Source organism: Panthera pardus, unplaced genomic scaffold (assembly GCF_024362965.1).
Source record: "Panthera pardus isolate Hobbes unplaced genomic scaffold, ASM2436296v1 HiC_scaffold_24, whole genome shotgun sequence".
NCBI classification, from domain to species: domain Eukaryota; kingdom Metazoa; phylum Chordata; class Mammalia; order Carnivora; family Felidae; genus Panthera; species Panthera pardus.
The window spans coordinates 25227986-25245131 of record NW_026526810.1 but is presented as its reverse complement, the minus strand read 5'-3'; the positions used below and the strand labels follow the sequence as shown (position 1 = coordinate 25245131).

General features: G+C 37.8%; 1 protein-coding gene across 1 annotated transcript in view; it reads left to right on the top strand.

Moving 5' to 3' along the window:
• REC114 (REC114 meiotic recombination protein) overlaps positions 1-17146 on the top strand; it is a 106108-nt gene that overhangs the window by 15742 nt on the left and 73220 nt on the right. The window contains exon 2 of the mRNA XM_019441522.2: positions 7205-7294. Within this exon, the coding sequence (XP_019297067.1) occupies positions 7205-7294 (90 nt within the window). The remainder of the gene's footprint in view (positions 1-7204; positions 7295-17146) is intronic.

Sequence of the window (17146 nt, the reverse complement as noted above, 5' to 3'; positions counted from 1 at the left end):
CCTAATGTTAATATAGATACTTCAATTTTCTTTTGACTAATATTCGCATGATATTATATTTTCCCCACTCTTTTGTTTTTAACCTGTTCATGTTTTTATATTTAAAATGTGGGGTGCCTGGGTGGCTCAGTCGGTTAAGCGTCCAACTTCAGCTCAAGTCATGATCTCCTATTTCGTGGGTTCGAGCCCTTCATTGGGATCTGTGCTGACAGCCCAGAGTCTGGAGCCTGCTTCGGATTCTATGTCTCCCTCTCTCTCTACCCCTCCCCTGCTCGTGCTCTGTCTGTCTTTCTGTCTCTCTCAAAAATATAAACACTTTTTTTTGATATTTTAGATTCTTCTTTTATTTATTTTTCTCATTCTGGTTTTTTTCTTCATTTAATTTTTAAAAAAAATTTTTTTTTCAACGTTTATTTTATTTTTGGGACAGAGAGAGACAGAGCATGAACGGGGGAGGGACAGAGAGAGAGGGAGACACAGAATCGGAAACAGGCTCCAGGCTCCGAGCCATCAGCCCAGAGCCCGACGCGGGGCTCGAACTCACGGACTGTGAGATCGTGACCTGGCTGAAGTCGGACGCTTAACCGACTGCGCCACCCAGGCGCCCCTTCTTCATTTAATTTTTTATTTAATTTTTTATTTTAACTTATATCCAAGTTAGCGTATAGTGCAACAATGATTTCAGGAGTAGATTCCTTAATGCCCCTTGCCCATTTAGACCATCCCCCTGCCCACAACCCCTCCAGCAACCCTCTGTTTGCTCTCCATATTTAAGAGTCTTTTATGTTTTTGATCCCCTCCCTGTTTTTATATTATTTTTGCTTCCCTTCCCTTATGTTCATCTGTTTTGTATCTTAAAGTCCTCATAGGAGTGAAGTCATGTGATATTTGTCTTTCTCTGACTAATTTCGCTTAGCATAATACCCTCTAGTTCCATCCACGTAGTTGCAAATGGCAAGATTTCATTCTTTTTGATTGCTGAGTGGTACTCCATTGTATATACATATATGTATATATACCACGTCTTCTTTATCCATCCATTGATGGACATTTGGACTCTTTCCATAGTTTGGCTATTGTTGATAGTGCTGCTATAAACATTGGGGTGCATGGGCCTCTTCGAAACAGCATACCTGTATCCCTTGGATAAATACCTATTAGTGCAATTGCTGGGTTGTAGGGTGGTTCTATTTTTAATTTTTTGAGGAACCTCCATACTATTTTCCAGAGTGGCTGTACCAGCTTTCATTCCTACCAGCAGTGCAAAAGAGATCCTCTTTCTCCTCATCCTCACCAACATCTGTTGTTGCCTGAGTTGTTAATGTTAACCATTCTGACAGGTATAAGGTAGTATCTCATTGTGGTTTTGATTTGTTTTTCCCTGATGATGAGTAATGTTGAGCATTTTTTCATGTTTTGGTTGGCCATCTGGATGTCTTCTTTGGAGAAGTGTCTATTCATGTCTTTTGCCCATTTCTTCAGTGGATTATTTGTTTTTTGGGTATTGAGTTTGATAACTTCTTTATAGATTTTTGGATACTAACCCTTTATCTGATATATCATTTGCAAATATCTTCTCCCATTCCATTGGTTGCCTTTTAGTTTTGCTGATTGTTTCCTTCGCTGTGCAGAAGCTTTTTATTTTGATGAGGTCCCAGTAGTTCATTTTTGCTTTTGTTTCTCTTGCCTCCAGGGACATGTTGAGTAACAAGTTGCTGTAGCCAAGGTCAAAGAGATTTTTGCCTGCTTTCTCCTCGAGGATTTTGATGGCTTCCTGTCTTACATTTAGGTCTTTCATCCATTTTGAATTTTTTTGTGTGTATGGTGTAAGAAAGTGGTCCGGGTTCATTTTTCTGCATGTCACTGTCCAGTTTTCCCAGCACCACTTGCTGAAGAGACTGTCTTTATTCCATTGGATATTTTTTCCTGCTTTGTCAAAGGTTCGTTGGCCATATGTTTGTGGGTCCGTTTCTGAGGTCTCTATTCTGTCACATTGATCTGAGTGTCTGTTCTTGTGCCAGTACCATACTGTCTTGATGATTACAGCTTTGTAATACAGCTTGAAGTCTGGGATTGTGATGCTTCCTGCTTTGGTTTTCTTTTTCAAGATTGCTTTGGCTATTCGGGGTCTTTTGTGGTTCCATACGAATTTTAGGATTGTTTGTTCTAGCTCTGTGAAGAATGCTAGTGTTATTTTGATACGTATTGCATTGAATATGTAGATTGCTTTGGGTAGTATTGATGTTTTAACAATATTTGTTCTTCCTACCCAGGAACGTGGAATATTTTTCCTTTTTTTGTGTCTTCTTCAATTTCTTTCATAAGCTTTCTATAGTTTTCAGTGTATAGATTTTTCACCTCTTTGGTTAGATTTATTCCTAGGTATTTTAAGGTTTTTGGTGCAATTGTAAATGGGATCAACTCCTTGATTTCTCTTTCTGTTGCTTCATTGTTGGTGTATAGAAATGCAACCGATTTCTGTGCATTGATTTTATGTCTTGCCACTTTGCTGAATTAATGGATCAGTTCTAGTAGTTTTTTGGTGGAATCTTTTGGATTTTCCATATAGAGTATCCTGTCATCTGCAAAGAGTGAAAGTTTGACCTCCTCCTGGCCGATTTGGATGTCTTTTATTTCTTTGTGTTGTCTGATTGCTGAGGCTAAGACTTCTAATACTGTGTTGAATAACAGTGGCAAAAGTGGTCATCCTTGTCTTGTCCCTGACCTTCGGGGGAAAGCTCTCAGTTTTTCCCCATTGAGGATGATATTAGCAATGGGTCTTTCATATATGGCTTTTATGATCTTGAGGTATGATCCTTCTATCCCTACTTTCTTAAGAGTTTTTATCAAGAAAGGATGCTGTATTTTGTCAAATGCTTTCTCTGCATCTGTTGAGAGGATCATGTGGTTCTTGTCCTTTCTTTTATTGATGTGATGAATCACATTGATTGTTTTGTGGATATTGAACTGGGCCTGCATCCCAGGTATAAATCCCAGTTGGTCGTGGTGAATAATTTTTTTAATGTATTGTTGTATCCAAAACTAAATACACGTTTTAAAAAATAAAATGCATTTCAGGGTGTCTGGGTGGCTCAGTTGGTTGAGCCTCCGACTCCGGCTTCGGTCATGATCTCACAATTTGTGAGTTTGAGCATCCATTAGGCTCTGTGCTGACAGCTCAGAGCCTGGGGCCTGCTTCAGGTTCTGTGTCTCCCTCTCTCTCTGCCCCTCCCCTGCTCACACTCTGTCTCTCTCAAAAATGAATAAACATTAAAATATAAATAAAATAAATTAAAATGCATTTCGTATAGGCAGGATATAGTCATACCTTTTTGTCCTGTTAGATTGTCTTTTATTCGGGTATTTAAGCCATTTACACTTAATGTGATCGATCATTGATAGGGTGGGTATAAGTATATAATCTTGGTATTTGTTTTGTGTTTGTCCCATCTGTTCTTTGTTCCCTTTTTATTCTTATTCTGACTTTCAGATTACGTTTTAAAGAAAATAGGTAGATAACAAGTAAATATAAAGTAACAAAAATGGAAATAACTATGGAGGAAAGCAAAGCTGGAAAAAAGGAATAGGAGCCATCTGGTTTGGGCAATGAGAGGAATTGGTGGCAGTTTTCAGTAGGATGGTCAGGAAAGGTATTACCTGAAAAGGTGACATTTAAGCAAAGACTTGAAGAAGATGAAGGAGTGAGTTATGTGAATATAAGAGAATTTTAGATAGAACAGGACTGAAAAAGCCCTGAGATTTATAATCACGAATTTTCCTAGTAGGTTCAAAGAGCAGCAAGGAGGCCAGCGTGGATGGAGCAGAGTGCCCAAGGGTGATGAGAGCAAAGGGGCAGTAGGGGCTGGGTTGTAGAATACTTTGCATGAGTTTCCGAATGAGATGCAGGGCTACTGCAGGGCTTTGAGCTGGAAATAACATGATCTAACTTAGGTTTTAAAAGGATCACTCTGGAGGGGGCTCCTGGGTGGTTCAGTTAGTTAAGTGTCTGACTCTTGATTTCAGCTCAGATCATGATCTCACAGTTCACAGGATCAAGCCGCTTGTCAGGCTCTGTGCTGATAGCATGGAGCCTGCTTGGGATTCTCTGTCTCCCTCTCTCTCTGCCCTTCCCTGGTTACACTTTCCCTCCCACTCTCTCAAAATAAATAAACTCTAAAAAAAAAAAAAAATCACTCTGCTTACTTTATTGAGAATAAATTGTGTGGGGAGGGGGAGCAAGAACACAAACGGAAAGCCATTTAGGAGGTTATTATGTTAATACAACTGGAGATGGTAACTCAGACCAGACCCATGAGAAGTGATTGGATGCTGAATATTTTGAAGATAGACATGAAGGATATGCTGATGGATTGATTTGGATATGAGGAAAGGAGAGGATTTAAGAATGATTCCACCATTTACATAAGAATTATATTCTTTGATGTGAAACTGTGGGAGTCAGATACCTACAACAGCCTGGTATGTGGTATGCGTTTTGTGTTGGGAAGGCAGTCTTTTGTGCATGTAGTCTTTCAGCCCCTTTCGGCCAAGACCCTAAGAATGGGTCTGAAGCCTGGAACACTTCCTTTACCAAGGGAGAGTCCTCATAGCCCATGCTCCTTTGTTCTGCTTAAGTATTATATGGCACCCAGCCAACCCTACTGCTGTATCTGTCCCTTTGGGGGAGGGAATGGTGTCCTTCTGCTGCAGCACCAGAGGGCTGAGAACAGGCCAACTGCTCTGTATGGCTGCTGAGAGGGACCTGCTCTCTCTCTCCCCCACCAGGGGGAACTGACCCCCACTACTGATGCTCATCTTGCTCTATTTATTCTGTATGTGAGTAAAGTGCTGTTCCATCCAGTACTTGACTGTGTTGTGTTTTCCATAGTGACTCCAGTACCAAAATGCAGTGGGCAGAAATGGTTGGATTTCTACTCCTGGTGATAGGCAACAGATGTCACTTGCTCAACACTTTGTAAATATTGAATGAATAAATGAATGAATGGAGGGTTTGGACTTGGAATTAGGAGCTGTTAATTTTGAAATGACTGTTGGACCTTTAAGTGGAAATAATGAGTGGGCAATTAGATGTAACAATTGGGAGCCCAGGGGAGTAGTCTACTGGGATTCTCTTGGAAGTCATTAGTCACTACTTGAAAAACTTATAAAATAATTGGGAAAGAATTGGGGTCTCCATAGTGAGTGTTCCTACCCAACAAAAGACATATATAAAAATGTTCATAACAGCATTGTTAGTGGTAGACCTAAACTGGAAAACAATATTGATCAACAAGAGAATGAAAAAATAAATTGTGGTGTAGTCATAGAATGGTATTGTACAGTAATGAAAATGAATGAACTGGGTACATGCAACAACACTGATGAAGCCAGACATAATTCTTTCTATATGATTCTATTCTTATAAATAAAGCTAAACTATGGTGTTAGAAATCAAGCTGTGTTAGGGGGAGAAGGAGCAGGTAGTGATTGGGAGACAGCACTAGGGTACCTTCTGGAAGGCTGGCAATGTTCTGTTTCTTCACCTGGGTGGTAATTATTATATGTTGACGTTATCATTATTCACTGAGTTGTACACTTAAGTGTTGGACACTTTGGGGGGTATTTTCAGGGTGTATATTACATTTCTAAAAAAAATAAACTATCATGTTAACATATTGCCTCCTAAAGCATTTGTTGACCAAGCTCTAGTTTTGAAAGCTCCTCTTGACTCCTAGCTATCCATGTGGTTTTAAGTGGTCATGAAGCATAAAAGATAATCTATTTAAACTGTGGCAGGAAGAGTATCATACAAATAGCTGAATTCTTAATACTAGAAAAGAGGCAGAATAACAACCACTGAAGTTTCGATTTTAGCATACCTTCCTTGACATCTAAAAATCCTTCAAGTTTTTTTAAGGTTGGAATTTAAAGTGAATTAGAGGAAACTCAGTAGGAAATCTTAAGTTTAAATATAGCATTAAAGCTGTAAACCCCACATATGAAACTATAAGAACATTATTTCTCAATAGAAGGTAGTAACCGCATAAAGATATACTTGATATATATGTGTTAATTGTTTTGAGCTTTGAGCATTGAGGTGAATCCATAATTTCATCTTATTATTTCTACAAGGATGTTTACCTTACAATGTATGAAAACCACCTATACAGGGTAGCCACTTAAGACCCAAATTCTACTAGTCTGTATCTGTCAGTCATATCCTCCTTGACATTTTGATTTCATTGCCTCAACTCCCTACGAAAACTATGGACCAAATTTAACAAGATAAAATATAATGAGAACAAATGCAAGGTCTTACATTTAGGTTCAGATGAAAATGAAAGTCTGATTTACCAATATAAGTGATGAAGTTTCAGGAAGTTTTGCTGATATCAGATCATTCTTCAAATGGGACTACCCCCTCAAAAAGTTAATGTGATTGTAGGCTGCATTAGTGCAAAAAATAGGAGATAGTTAGACCACACCAAGCGTATTATGGTCAGTTTTGGGCACCATATTTTAAGAGTGACATTGACAAATTAAAGTTCATGCAAAGAAAAGCACCAGGTTTTGAGGGATTATAAAAATGGATTGTATGGCTGATGAAAGGAGGACTCTGAAGTCTCATAGCAACACTGTAGGGCATTATCCCCATTTTACAGAAAAGAAATTGAGGCTCAAAGATAATTAATGACTAATTAAAATGATACTGAAAAGTGGTTGGCTTAGGGCCCACATCTCCTTATTTTTAATGTAGTATTCTTTTCATTTCAAAATATATGTTTTAGTTATATTTTTTAAAAGCTGACTGTTAGCCCCTATAGAGGAGAAACTTGAAATGATAAGTAAATGATTACAGATCTGTAAATTTTTTTAATGTTTATTTTTTTTTAAAGAGAGAGAGATAGAGTGCGAGTGGGGGAGGGGCAGAGAGAGAGGGAGACACAGAATCTGAAGCAGGCTCCAGGCTCCGAGCTATCAGCACAAACGCCAACGCAGGGCTCAAAGTCATGAACCACGGGATCATGACCTGAGCCAAAGTTGGAGCTTAACAGACTCAACCACCCAGGCGCCCCTACAGATTAAACAGAAGGAAAAGAAATGTTCAGAGTAGGAAGCTCAGTGTGAGAAGATATTATACATTTATTGGTATTTCAGAAGTGTATTGTCTTATGCACATTTCTTTCACTTTTTCTTTTTCAAGGTTTTTGACTCCAGTGAAGAATCTGGGTATCTTGTTCTCACCATCGTTATATCAGGTCATTTCTTCATTTCCCAAGGACCCACACTGCTGGTAGGTTTTACGCATATAGTTTAATTATGCAAATATATTTCTTTATATTTGTAGCTTTACATTAATTTTTGTACTCTCATGCTTCTTCAGTCTCACAGAAATTCATCAGGTTCAACAAATTAAGCATTTATTGAATGTTCTTTAGCAGTAGGTAATACAGATATATACTGAAGAGGTTTAGGGTTCTGTTTTGGGAATCAAAGTGGATCAAAGGATTGAGATTAACCAGTATTATAAAGGATTCTTAACTGGGGAAATTGGGTTGAGACCGGCTAAATTTATAGAGAAATGTGTGGAGGGTTTTTCAAAGAAGGTAAAGAACATATGCAGAGGGATAGATTTGAGGAAATAGAAAACTTGAAACAGGCTATTATTAACTTACATAGCCCTCTATAAAACTAATTTTATAAAGGTGCATTTGTTCTTTATTCTGAACACACACATGTATTGTAGGAAATTTTTGAAATGAAGAAATAAAGGAGAAAATAACATTCATTTTTGCTTGAAAGTTTGTCTGAATTGGTATTTAGAAACAAAATGAAGAAACAAGACAACTTCTAGTCAAAGAATTGTAAAAGAAAGGAAATATAAAGGAAGGTTATTACATCATTTACCTGTGAATAATATCTACATAGACATAATTTGTACAGGTATTTACTGAATATCAACATAGGCATAACTTATTCACTTAACGGGTATTTATTGAGCAATTATTACATAGTAGGCATTGTTCTAGGTGCTAGGGATATAGCAGTAAACAAAGACAGAAATCCCTATCATCATGGAGTGTCATCAATTTAGTGGGGAGAAACATCATAAACAAATAGGTCAAATAATAAATAGGTCAAATATAGTTAAAAGATATGAATTTTTGGTGGATCCCTTATACATTCTATTTTATTAGGATGGCAGCATCCCACAGTCATATATTGTGATGATCCGTCTCTCCACTTACGTGGTGTATAGCCTTATCCTTGAATGTGAAGTGACCTGCAAAGTCCTCTTTGTGTTCCTCCTGATTTTTAAAACTGTAGCAGTGGTATCATTTTTGCTTTATTTACCACTGTTAGGGCTTGAATCATTTGCAGAAGAAAAGATGTCTTCTTTAGCTTTGAATGAAGAATATTCCAGATGGTGGACAGGGGGATGCCTGGTACACAGCTAAGTTTTCCTCTATGAATATTGTGAGACTTCACTGAATGATGACATTAAGGCAATTTTGCTTCCTGAGACATAGGAGGACATCCTGTGCTTTGTCTGCTCCATCTGTTTGTACCAGTGGTAAATGTTGTTACAAACTGATAGAGGTCTCTTTGTATCATACATGAAACGATTTTTGCAATGCAGTTATAAAACTAAGGTTATCAAATTCCAAAGAACCACTACTGAGAAATACAATGGTAACTCCACAGTTTGTTGCACGTTGCCTGTACATATATACCTTATATATTGGATAATACTTAAAAAAAAAAAAATTCTAGGTAGGCTTCATTCCCAGTATGGGGCTTGAACTCATGATCCTGAGATCAAGAGTCACATGTTCTACTGACTGAGTCAGTCAGGCACCCCTATTGGATATTACTTTTTAAAAGTCTTGCAATGCCTGGGTGATTCAGTTGGTTAAGCCTCCAACTTTGGCTCAGGTCATGATATCACGGTTCGTGAGTCTGAGCCCTGCGTTGGGCTCTGCACTGAAGCTCAGAGCCTGGAGCCTGTTTCAGATTACGTGTCTCCCTCTCTCTCTGCCCTCCTCTGCTTGCACTCTGTCTGTCTTTCTCTCAAAAATAAACATTAAAATTTTTTTAAAATCTTTATTAAATGCTTTGTTTTACTTTTTTTAATGTTTATTTATTTTCGAGAGAGAGAGCACGAGTGGGAGAGGGGCACAGAGAGGAGACACAGAATCCAAAGCAGGCTCCAGGCTCCCAGCACAGAGCCCAACACGGGGCTCAAACCCACGGACCACGAGATCATGACCTGAGCTGAAGCCAGATGCTTAACTGGCTGAGCCACCCACGTACCCCTGTTAAGCACTTTTTGAAACTCAGTTTTATTGGGGTATAATTTACATAAAATCACTAATTTTCAGTGTTCAATTTGATGTGTTTTGGGAAATGAATATAGTTGTGTAACCACCATCACAGTTGTGATGTAGAACATTCCAAATAACTCTAAAAGTTTCTGTGTGCCCTGTTATAGTCAGTCCCCTCTGAGGGGGGGAATCTACCCTTCTACCCTCAGATCCTGCTTTCTGTACCTACTGTTTTGCCTTCTGTAAAATTTCATGTAAATGAAATCTGATAATATGTAGTCTTTTGTGTCTGCCTTTTTCCACTTATCATAATGCTTTTGAGATTCATCCATATTGTTCACTCCTTTTCATTACTGAATAGCATTTACTTTATATAAACCTCATTTGCTTATATCCATTCACCTTTTGATAAACATTTGGGTTGTTTCCATTTTGTTAATATGAACGATGCTGGTATAGCCATTTGTGTACAAGCCTTTGTATGAACAAATGTGTTTTAATTTTTCTTTGATAATTCCCAAGAAAGGAACTGCCGCAGGGTCATGTAGTACATCTGTGTTTATAAAATGCTGCACAGCTGTTTTTCAAAGTGGCATTCGCACAAACAGTGTTTGGAAGTTCCAGTTGTTCCATGTCCTCACTAACACTTGGTATTGTCAGTCTTAAGTTTATTTTAATGGGTGTCTGGTGGCATCTCATGGCGGTTTTAATTTGCATTCCCTTAATAACTAATGACATTGAACAACTTTTTATGTGTTGACAGGTGTACCTTGGAGATACTGCAGGTTAAGTACCGAACCACTGCAATAAAATGAGCACAATGAAGTGAATCAAATGAATTTTTTTATTTCCCAGTGTATATATGTTAGGTTTAGATTACACTGTAGTCTGTTAAGTGTGCCATAGCACTGTGTTTGAAAAAAAACAACAACAGTGTACATGGATGCCTGGGTGGCTCAGTAGGCTAAGCATCCGACTCTGAATTTCGTCTCAGGTCATGATCTCATAGTTTGTGAGATTGAGCCCCACATTGGGCTTTGCACTGACAGTGCAGAGCCTGCTTGGGATTCTCTCTCTACCTCCCTCTCTCCTCTCTCTCTCTCTCTCTCTCTGTCTCTGTCTCTAAGTAAATAAACAAACATTTAAAAATTTAAAAAATAGTGTACATACCTTAAATAAAAAATACTGTGTGACTGAAAAATGCTAACTACCATCTAAGTTTTTGGTAAGCCATAATCTTCTTGCGGGTGGAGGGTCTTGCCTTGATGGTGATAGCTGCTGACTGATCAGGGTGGTGGGTGCTGAAGATTGGGGTGGCTGTGGCAATTTCTTAAAATAAGACAACAGTGAACTTTGCTGTATTGGTTGACTCTTCCTTTCACAAATGATTCCCTGTAGCGTGCAATGCTGTTTGATAGCATTTTCCCCACAGAACTCCTTTCAAAATTGGAGCTGATACTCTCAAATCCTGCTGCTGCTTTATCAACTAAGCTTATGTCATATTCTAAATCCTTTGTTGTCGTTTCAACAGTCTTCACAGCATCTTCACCAGGAGCAGTTTCCATTTCAAGAAACCACCTTCTTTGCTCACCCATAAGAAACAACTACTTATCTGTTAAAGTCCTGTCGTGATATTGCAGTAATTCAATCCTGTCTTCAGGTTCCACTTCTAGTTCTCTTGCTGTTTCCACCACATGTGGAGTTTCTTCCTCCACTCAAGTCCTGAACCCCTCAAAGTACTCCATGAGGGTTGGAATCCACTTCTAAACTCCTGTTCATGTTGATATTTTGACCTCTTCCCTTGAATCAGGAATGTTCTGAGTGGCATCTAGAATGGTTAATTCTTTCCAGAAGGTTTTCAATTTACTTTGTCCAGATCCATCATAAGACCCTCTATAGCAGCTATCACCTTACAAAGCATAGTTCTTAAATAAAACTTGAAAGTCAAAATGACTCGTTGATCCACAGGCTGCAGAATGACTGTTATGTTTGCAGACATGAAAACAACATTAATCTTGTCATACATATTCATCAGAGCTTTTGGGTGACCGGGTGCATTGTCAATGTGCAGTCATATTTCGAAAGGAATCTTTCTCCGAGCAGAAGGTCTCAACAGTGGGTTTCAAATGTTCAGTAAACCGTGCTGTAAACAGGTACGCTATCATCCAGGTAATGTTGTATTTATAGAACACAGGCAAAGTAGATTTGCCATAATTCGGAAGGCCCTGGGATTTTTGGAATGGTAAATGAGCATTGGCTTCAACTTCAAGTCACCAGCTGCATTAGCTCTTAACAGGAGAGCCAGCCTGTCCTTTGAAGCCTTGAGGCCTGGTATTGACTTCTCTTTAGCTGTGAAAGTCTGAGACAGCATCTTCTTCCAATATAAGGCTGTTTCACCTACACTGAAAATCTTTTGTTTAGTATAGCCACCTTCATTATCTGAGCAGGATCTTCTGGATAACTTGCTGCTTCACCTTGCACTTTTATGTTATGCTTTCCTTACACCTCCTGAACCAACCTGTGCTGGCTCTAAACTTTTCTTCTGCAGCTTCCTCACCTCTCTCAGCCTTCATAGAATTGAAAAGAGTTAGGGCCTTGCTCTGGATTAGGCTTTGGCTTAAGGGAATGTTGTGGTTGGTTTGATCTTCTGTCCAGACTGTTAAAACTTTCTCTGTATCAGCAAGAAGACTGTTTCACTTTTGAATCATTCATGTGTTCACTGGAGTAGCACTGGTAATTTCCTTCAACAACTTTTCCTTTGCATTCACAACTTGGCTAACTTGTTTGGCACCATTTGCTTGCACCTCATGTTTGGTACAAGTGGCCTAGCTTTCAACCTGTTCCAGCTTTCAACATGCCTTCCTCACTAAGCTTAATCATTTCTAGCTTTTGATTCAAAACAAGAGACGTGTGACTCTTTATTTCACTTGAACACTTAGAAGCCATTTCACTGTGGGGTTATTACTTGGCCTAATTTCAGTATTGTTGTGTCTCAGGGAATTGAGAAGCCCAAGGAGAGGGAGAGAGATGGGGAAATGGCTGGTCAACAGAGCAGTCAGAACACACACAACATTTATTAAGTTTGCTGTCTTAGATGGGTGTGGCTCATGACTCCCCAGAACAATTATAATAGTAATATCAAAGATAACTGATCACAGATCACCCTAACAAATATAGTAATAATTAAATAATATGAAATATTGTGAGAATTACCAAAACATGACACGAAGACATGAAGTGAGCAAATGCTGTTGGAAAAATGGCACCAGTATACGTGGCTTTGCACAGGCTTGCCACAAACCTTCCATTTGTTATAAAAACACAGTGTATGTGAAGCACAGAGGTTAAGTATTGCACAAAAGTGAAGTGCAATAAAATGATGTATGCCTGTATTTGCCATTTGTATGTCTTATTGGTATAGTGCCTTTTTATATCTTTTAACCATTTTTAATTCAGTTGTCTTTTTATGTTTGAATTAAAGGAGTTCTTATTCTGATTACAGCTCTTTTATCAGAAATATGTTCTGCAAATATATTTCTGTGGCTTACCTTTTTATTTCTTAACAGTTTTTTGATGAGCAGAAGCCTAAAATTTTGATGAAGTCCTTTTTTCTTTACTTTATGGCTCATACTTTTTATTTTTGAGAGAGAGAGAGAGAGAGAGCGCGCACACACTCATGCTCGTGCTCATGCAGGGGAGGAGAGATAGAATCCCAAGCAGGTTTTGTACTGTCAGTGCAGAGCCTGATGGAGGGTTCGATCTCTCGAACTGTGAGATCATGACCTGAGCCAAAACTAACAGTTGGACACTTAACCAGCTGAACCACCCAGATGCCCCTATGGCTCATGCTTTTTTATGCTGTTTTAGAAATATTTGTCAATTTGCCACTATTGCAATAAAAATTTTCTGTGTTTTCTTCTGGAAATGTTAAAGTTTTAGCTCTTACATTTAGGCTTATGGTCCATTATGAATTTTTAGTATTAGTTGATGACACTAATATTTATTAGGGCCCCTTCTTCCCCTTAATTAAAGCAATGGGTATTGAGAAAAATTACTATATTGTGAAATATGATCATGGATCTTAGGGAATCTACTTCTGGAACCATTGAGTGAATTTTTAATGTATGGTGAGAATTAAGGGTCTGGATTAATTTTTTTGCAAGTAGATAGCAGATGTTCCAGCACCATTTGTTGAAAGACTAGCCTTTGCTCATTGAATTAATTACCTTGGTACCTTTATGAAAATCAATTTGTGATGTATGTGTGGGCATATTTCTGGACTCTCTTTTCTATTGATCTATATGTCTATCCTTTCTTCCAGGAAGAGACTGTCTTGATTACTTTAACTTTGTTGTAATTTTTGAAGCAGGTAGTATAATTCCTCCAAATTTGTTCTTCAAAGTTCTGGCTATTTTAGGTCATTTGCATTTCCATATAAATGTTAGAATCAGCTTTCCTATCAAAAAACCCTGCTGGGGTTTTTACTGTGATGCTTTGATTCTATAAATCATTTTGGGGAGAACTGACAACTTCATAGTGAGTGAACATGTTATAATTATTTATATTCATTATTCCATTTGTTATATATACTTTTCCTCAGCAGTGTTTTGAAGTTTTCACAATAGGTCTTGCACATATTTAACTAACTTTATCCATAAATACTTCATAGTTTTTATGTTATTATAAATATAATTTTATGAATCTCAGTGTCTAATAGTTTGTTGGTAGTGTGTAGAAACACAACTGATTTTTGACTTTGTATCCTGTGATGTTGCTAAACTCATTAGTTCCATAGCTTTTTTGTGGATGTTTTTGTAGAATTTTCCATATAGATGATCTGTTGTCAATACAGTTTTCCATTCTTCTTTCTAATCCAACTACTCTCCCTTGCCTCCCTCCTTTCTTTTCCCCAGGTGACACTGGGTAGGACATCCTTTACAGTGTTGAATAGAAATGGTGAAAGTTGACATCCTTGCCTGTTCCTGATCTTAGGGGAAAGCATTCAGTCCATTCACCAATAAGTATAATGTTAGCACTGAGGTTTTTGTAGATACCCTTTATCAGACTGAGGAAGTTCCCTTCCATTCTAGTTTGCTGAAAGTTTTAGTCATGAATAGGAGTTGAATTTTGTTGAATGCTTTTTCTGCATCTACTGAGATGGATTGTCTTTATTTTTTTAGTTCTGTTGATGTAATACATTTTTAAAGATATCTAGTTTCTTATTGAATCTTCCTTTATCATAGAAGTATTTGCTTTTTAAAATAATATACATGTCTAAGTGATTAAAAATAAGAATGCATATTAAAAAATGTACCACCTAAATTAAATAACAATTTTTGTCAGTTCATACTATTTTTTTGACAGTATTTCTGGGGTTCCACAAGAACCAAAGTATAGAAGAGCAAACACATTGGAATTATAAAACATTTTAATTACAATTTTATATTGGTATTATATTTATACACCCTCCCCCCTCATGCTAATCTGGGTTGTGATATATTTTTAGAATTTTTCCCCTAAAAAGTAGGGACATAACAGCTATGGAAAGTTTTAGCCACTTCTGTTTTAGTAAGAGAATCCAGTTGTTGGCATAGATTAAATTGTGCTATATTTGTACTATCAAATCTTTGTGGAAGCTGCACAAACCTCTAAAAAAGTCATTTATTTCAGAGAAACTGATGGCTAGGGCTCAGTGACAGCTCCCACTAGATATGTTTTTGTAGAAATCCAGACAGGTCAACAAGGCTTTGGACTTTCTGCTTGGACCTGGCCCCTATTTAAACTTCATTTCCCTTAAATTTCTTGGTTCTCAGATTGTCACTTCCTATTGAGGTCCATGGGAACTTAATGTTTCAGATTAAATGTAACTTGGTGTCCAGTAGTACAATGGATTTTCGTTTAGCTCGTTCAGTTAGCACTTGCACTCGGGTGATGATTCACTGTTGGAAGGCGCTATGCACACCTACCACTGGGCCGTTCTATTATTTCTTAAGGAGGGTTAGTATGGCAAGAAGACAGGGAGACCTTGGCGCCATCCTCGTTCTGCCTTGGACTTGAGCTCAACAGGTTTCCCCTTTCCAGTCTTGGCATTTTGAACAGATTGTCCTTTGGCTGTTTTGGGCTTTTAAAATTTGTTTTTATATAATTGTAAAATGCACATAACATAAAACGTGCCATTTTAACCATTTAAGTGTATTGTCCGCTGGTATTAAGTGCATTCACATGATTGTGCAGCCAGGACTACTGTCCATCTCCAGAAGTCTTTTCATTTGCAAAACTGAAACTCTGTACCCATTAAACAGTAGCTCCCTACTTCTAGCCTAGCACCTGGCAACAATCATTCTACTTTCTATCTCTGTGAATGGTAACTAATCTAGGCACCTCATATAAGTGGGATCATACAGTATTTGTCTTTTTGTGACTGGCTTATTTCACTTAGCAGAATGGCCGCAAGCTTTATCCAGCTGAAACATGTATCAGAATTTTCTTCCTTTTTATTTCATTGTTTTTTATTAATATTTTTTGAGTAGGCTCCACACCCAGTGTGGAGCCCAACATGGGGCTTGAACTCACGATCTGAGCTGAAATCAAGAGTTGGACGCTCAACCAACCGAGCCACCCAGGAGCCTATCCCTCCTTTTTAAAGCTGAATAATACTCCATTTTATGTGTATACTACATTTTGTTTATCTATTTATCTGTCAGTAGACACGGGTTCTTTCTACCTTTGCCTACTGTAACTAATACTGCTATGAACATGGGTGTACAGATATCTCTGTGAGACTCTGCTTTCAATTTTGCGGGGTATATACCCAGAAGTGAGATTATTGGATCCTATTATAATTCTGTCTTAAGTAAAGAACTGCCATACCCTTTTCCCACAGTGGATACAGTATTTGAAGCTCCCCCTAACACTGCACTAACACTGCACAAAGGTTCCAATCTGTGCCAACACTTGTTATTTTGTTGTTGTTGTTTCTTTAGTTGAGGCATCATTGACATACCATTGTTTAGTTTCAGGTGTATAATGTAATTATTTGATATGTGTATACACTGTTAAATGATCACTACAACCATCTGGTTTAATATCTGTCACCTTATATAGTTACAAAAAATTTTTTTTCTTGTGATGAGAACTTTAATAAGATTTATTCTCTTAGCAACTATTTAATATGCAACACTATTATTAACTATAGTCACCATGGTGTACATTACATCTCCATGACTTACTTATTTTACAACTGGGAGTTTGTACCTTTTGACTCCCTTTTCTTATTCCTCCCCTGCCCCCCACCAGTATCCACTCCTGGCAGCCACCAATCTCTTTGCTGTATCTGTGAGCTTGTTTTTGTTTTTGTTTTTAGATTCCACATATAAATGAGGTCATAGGGTATTTGTCTTTCTCTGTCACTTATTTCACTTAATATAATACTCTCGGGTATATCCATGTTATCTCAAACGACAGGGTTCTTTTTTATGTCTGACTAACAGCCTGGTTGTGTGTGTGTGTGTGTGTGTGTGTGTGTGTGTGTGTGTGTGTGTGTGTGTAACATTTTCTTTATCCATTCATCCACTGAATGGACACTTAGGTTGTTTCCATGGCTTGGCTATTGTAAATAATGATGCAGTGAACATGCACTTTCATTTTCTTTATTTAATAAAGCATATTTAATAGTTGCTTTTCATTTTCTTCAGATAAAATAACCAGAGGTAATATTGCTGGATCATATGATAGTTCTAGTTTTAATTTTTTGGGGAACCTCCAGTGTTTTCCATAGTGACTGCATCAGTTTACATCCCTGCCAGCAGTACACAGAGGTT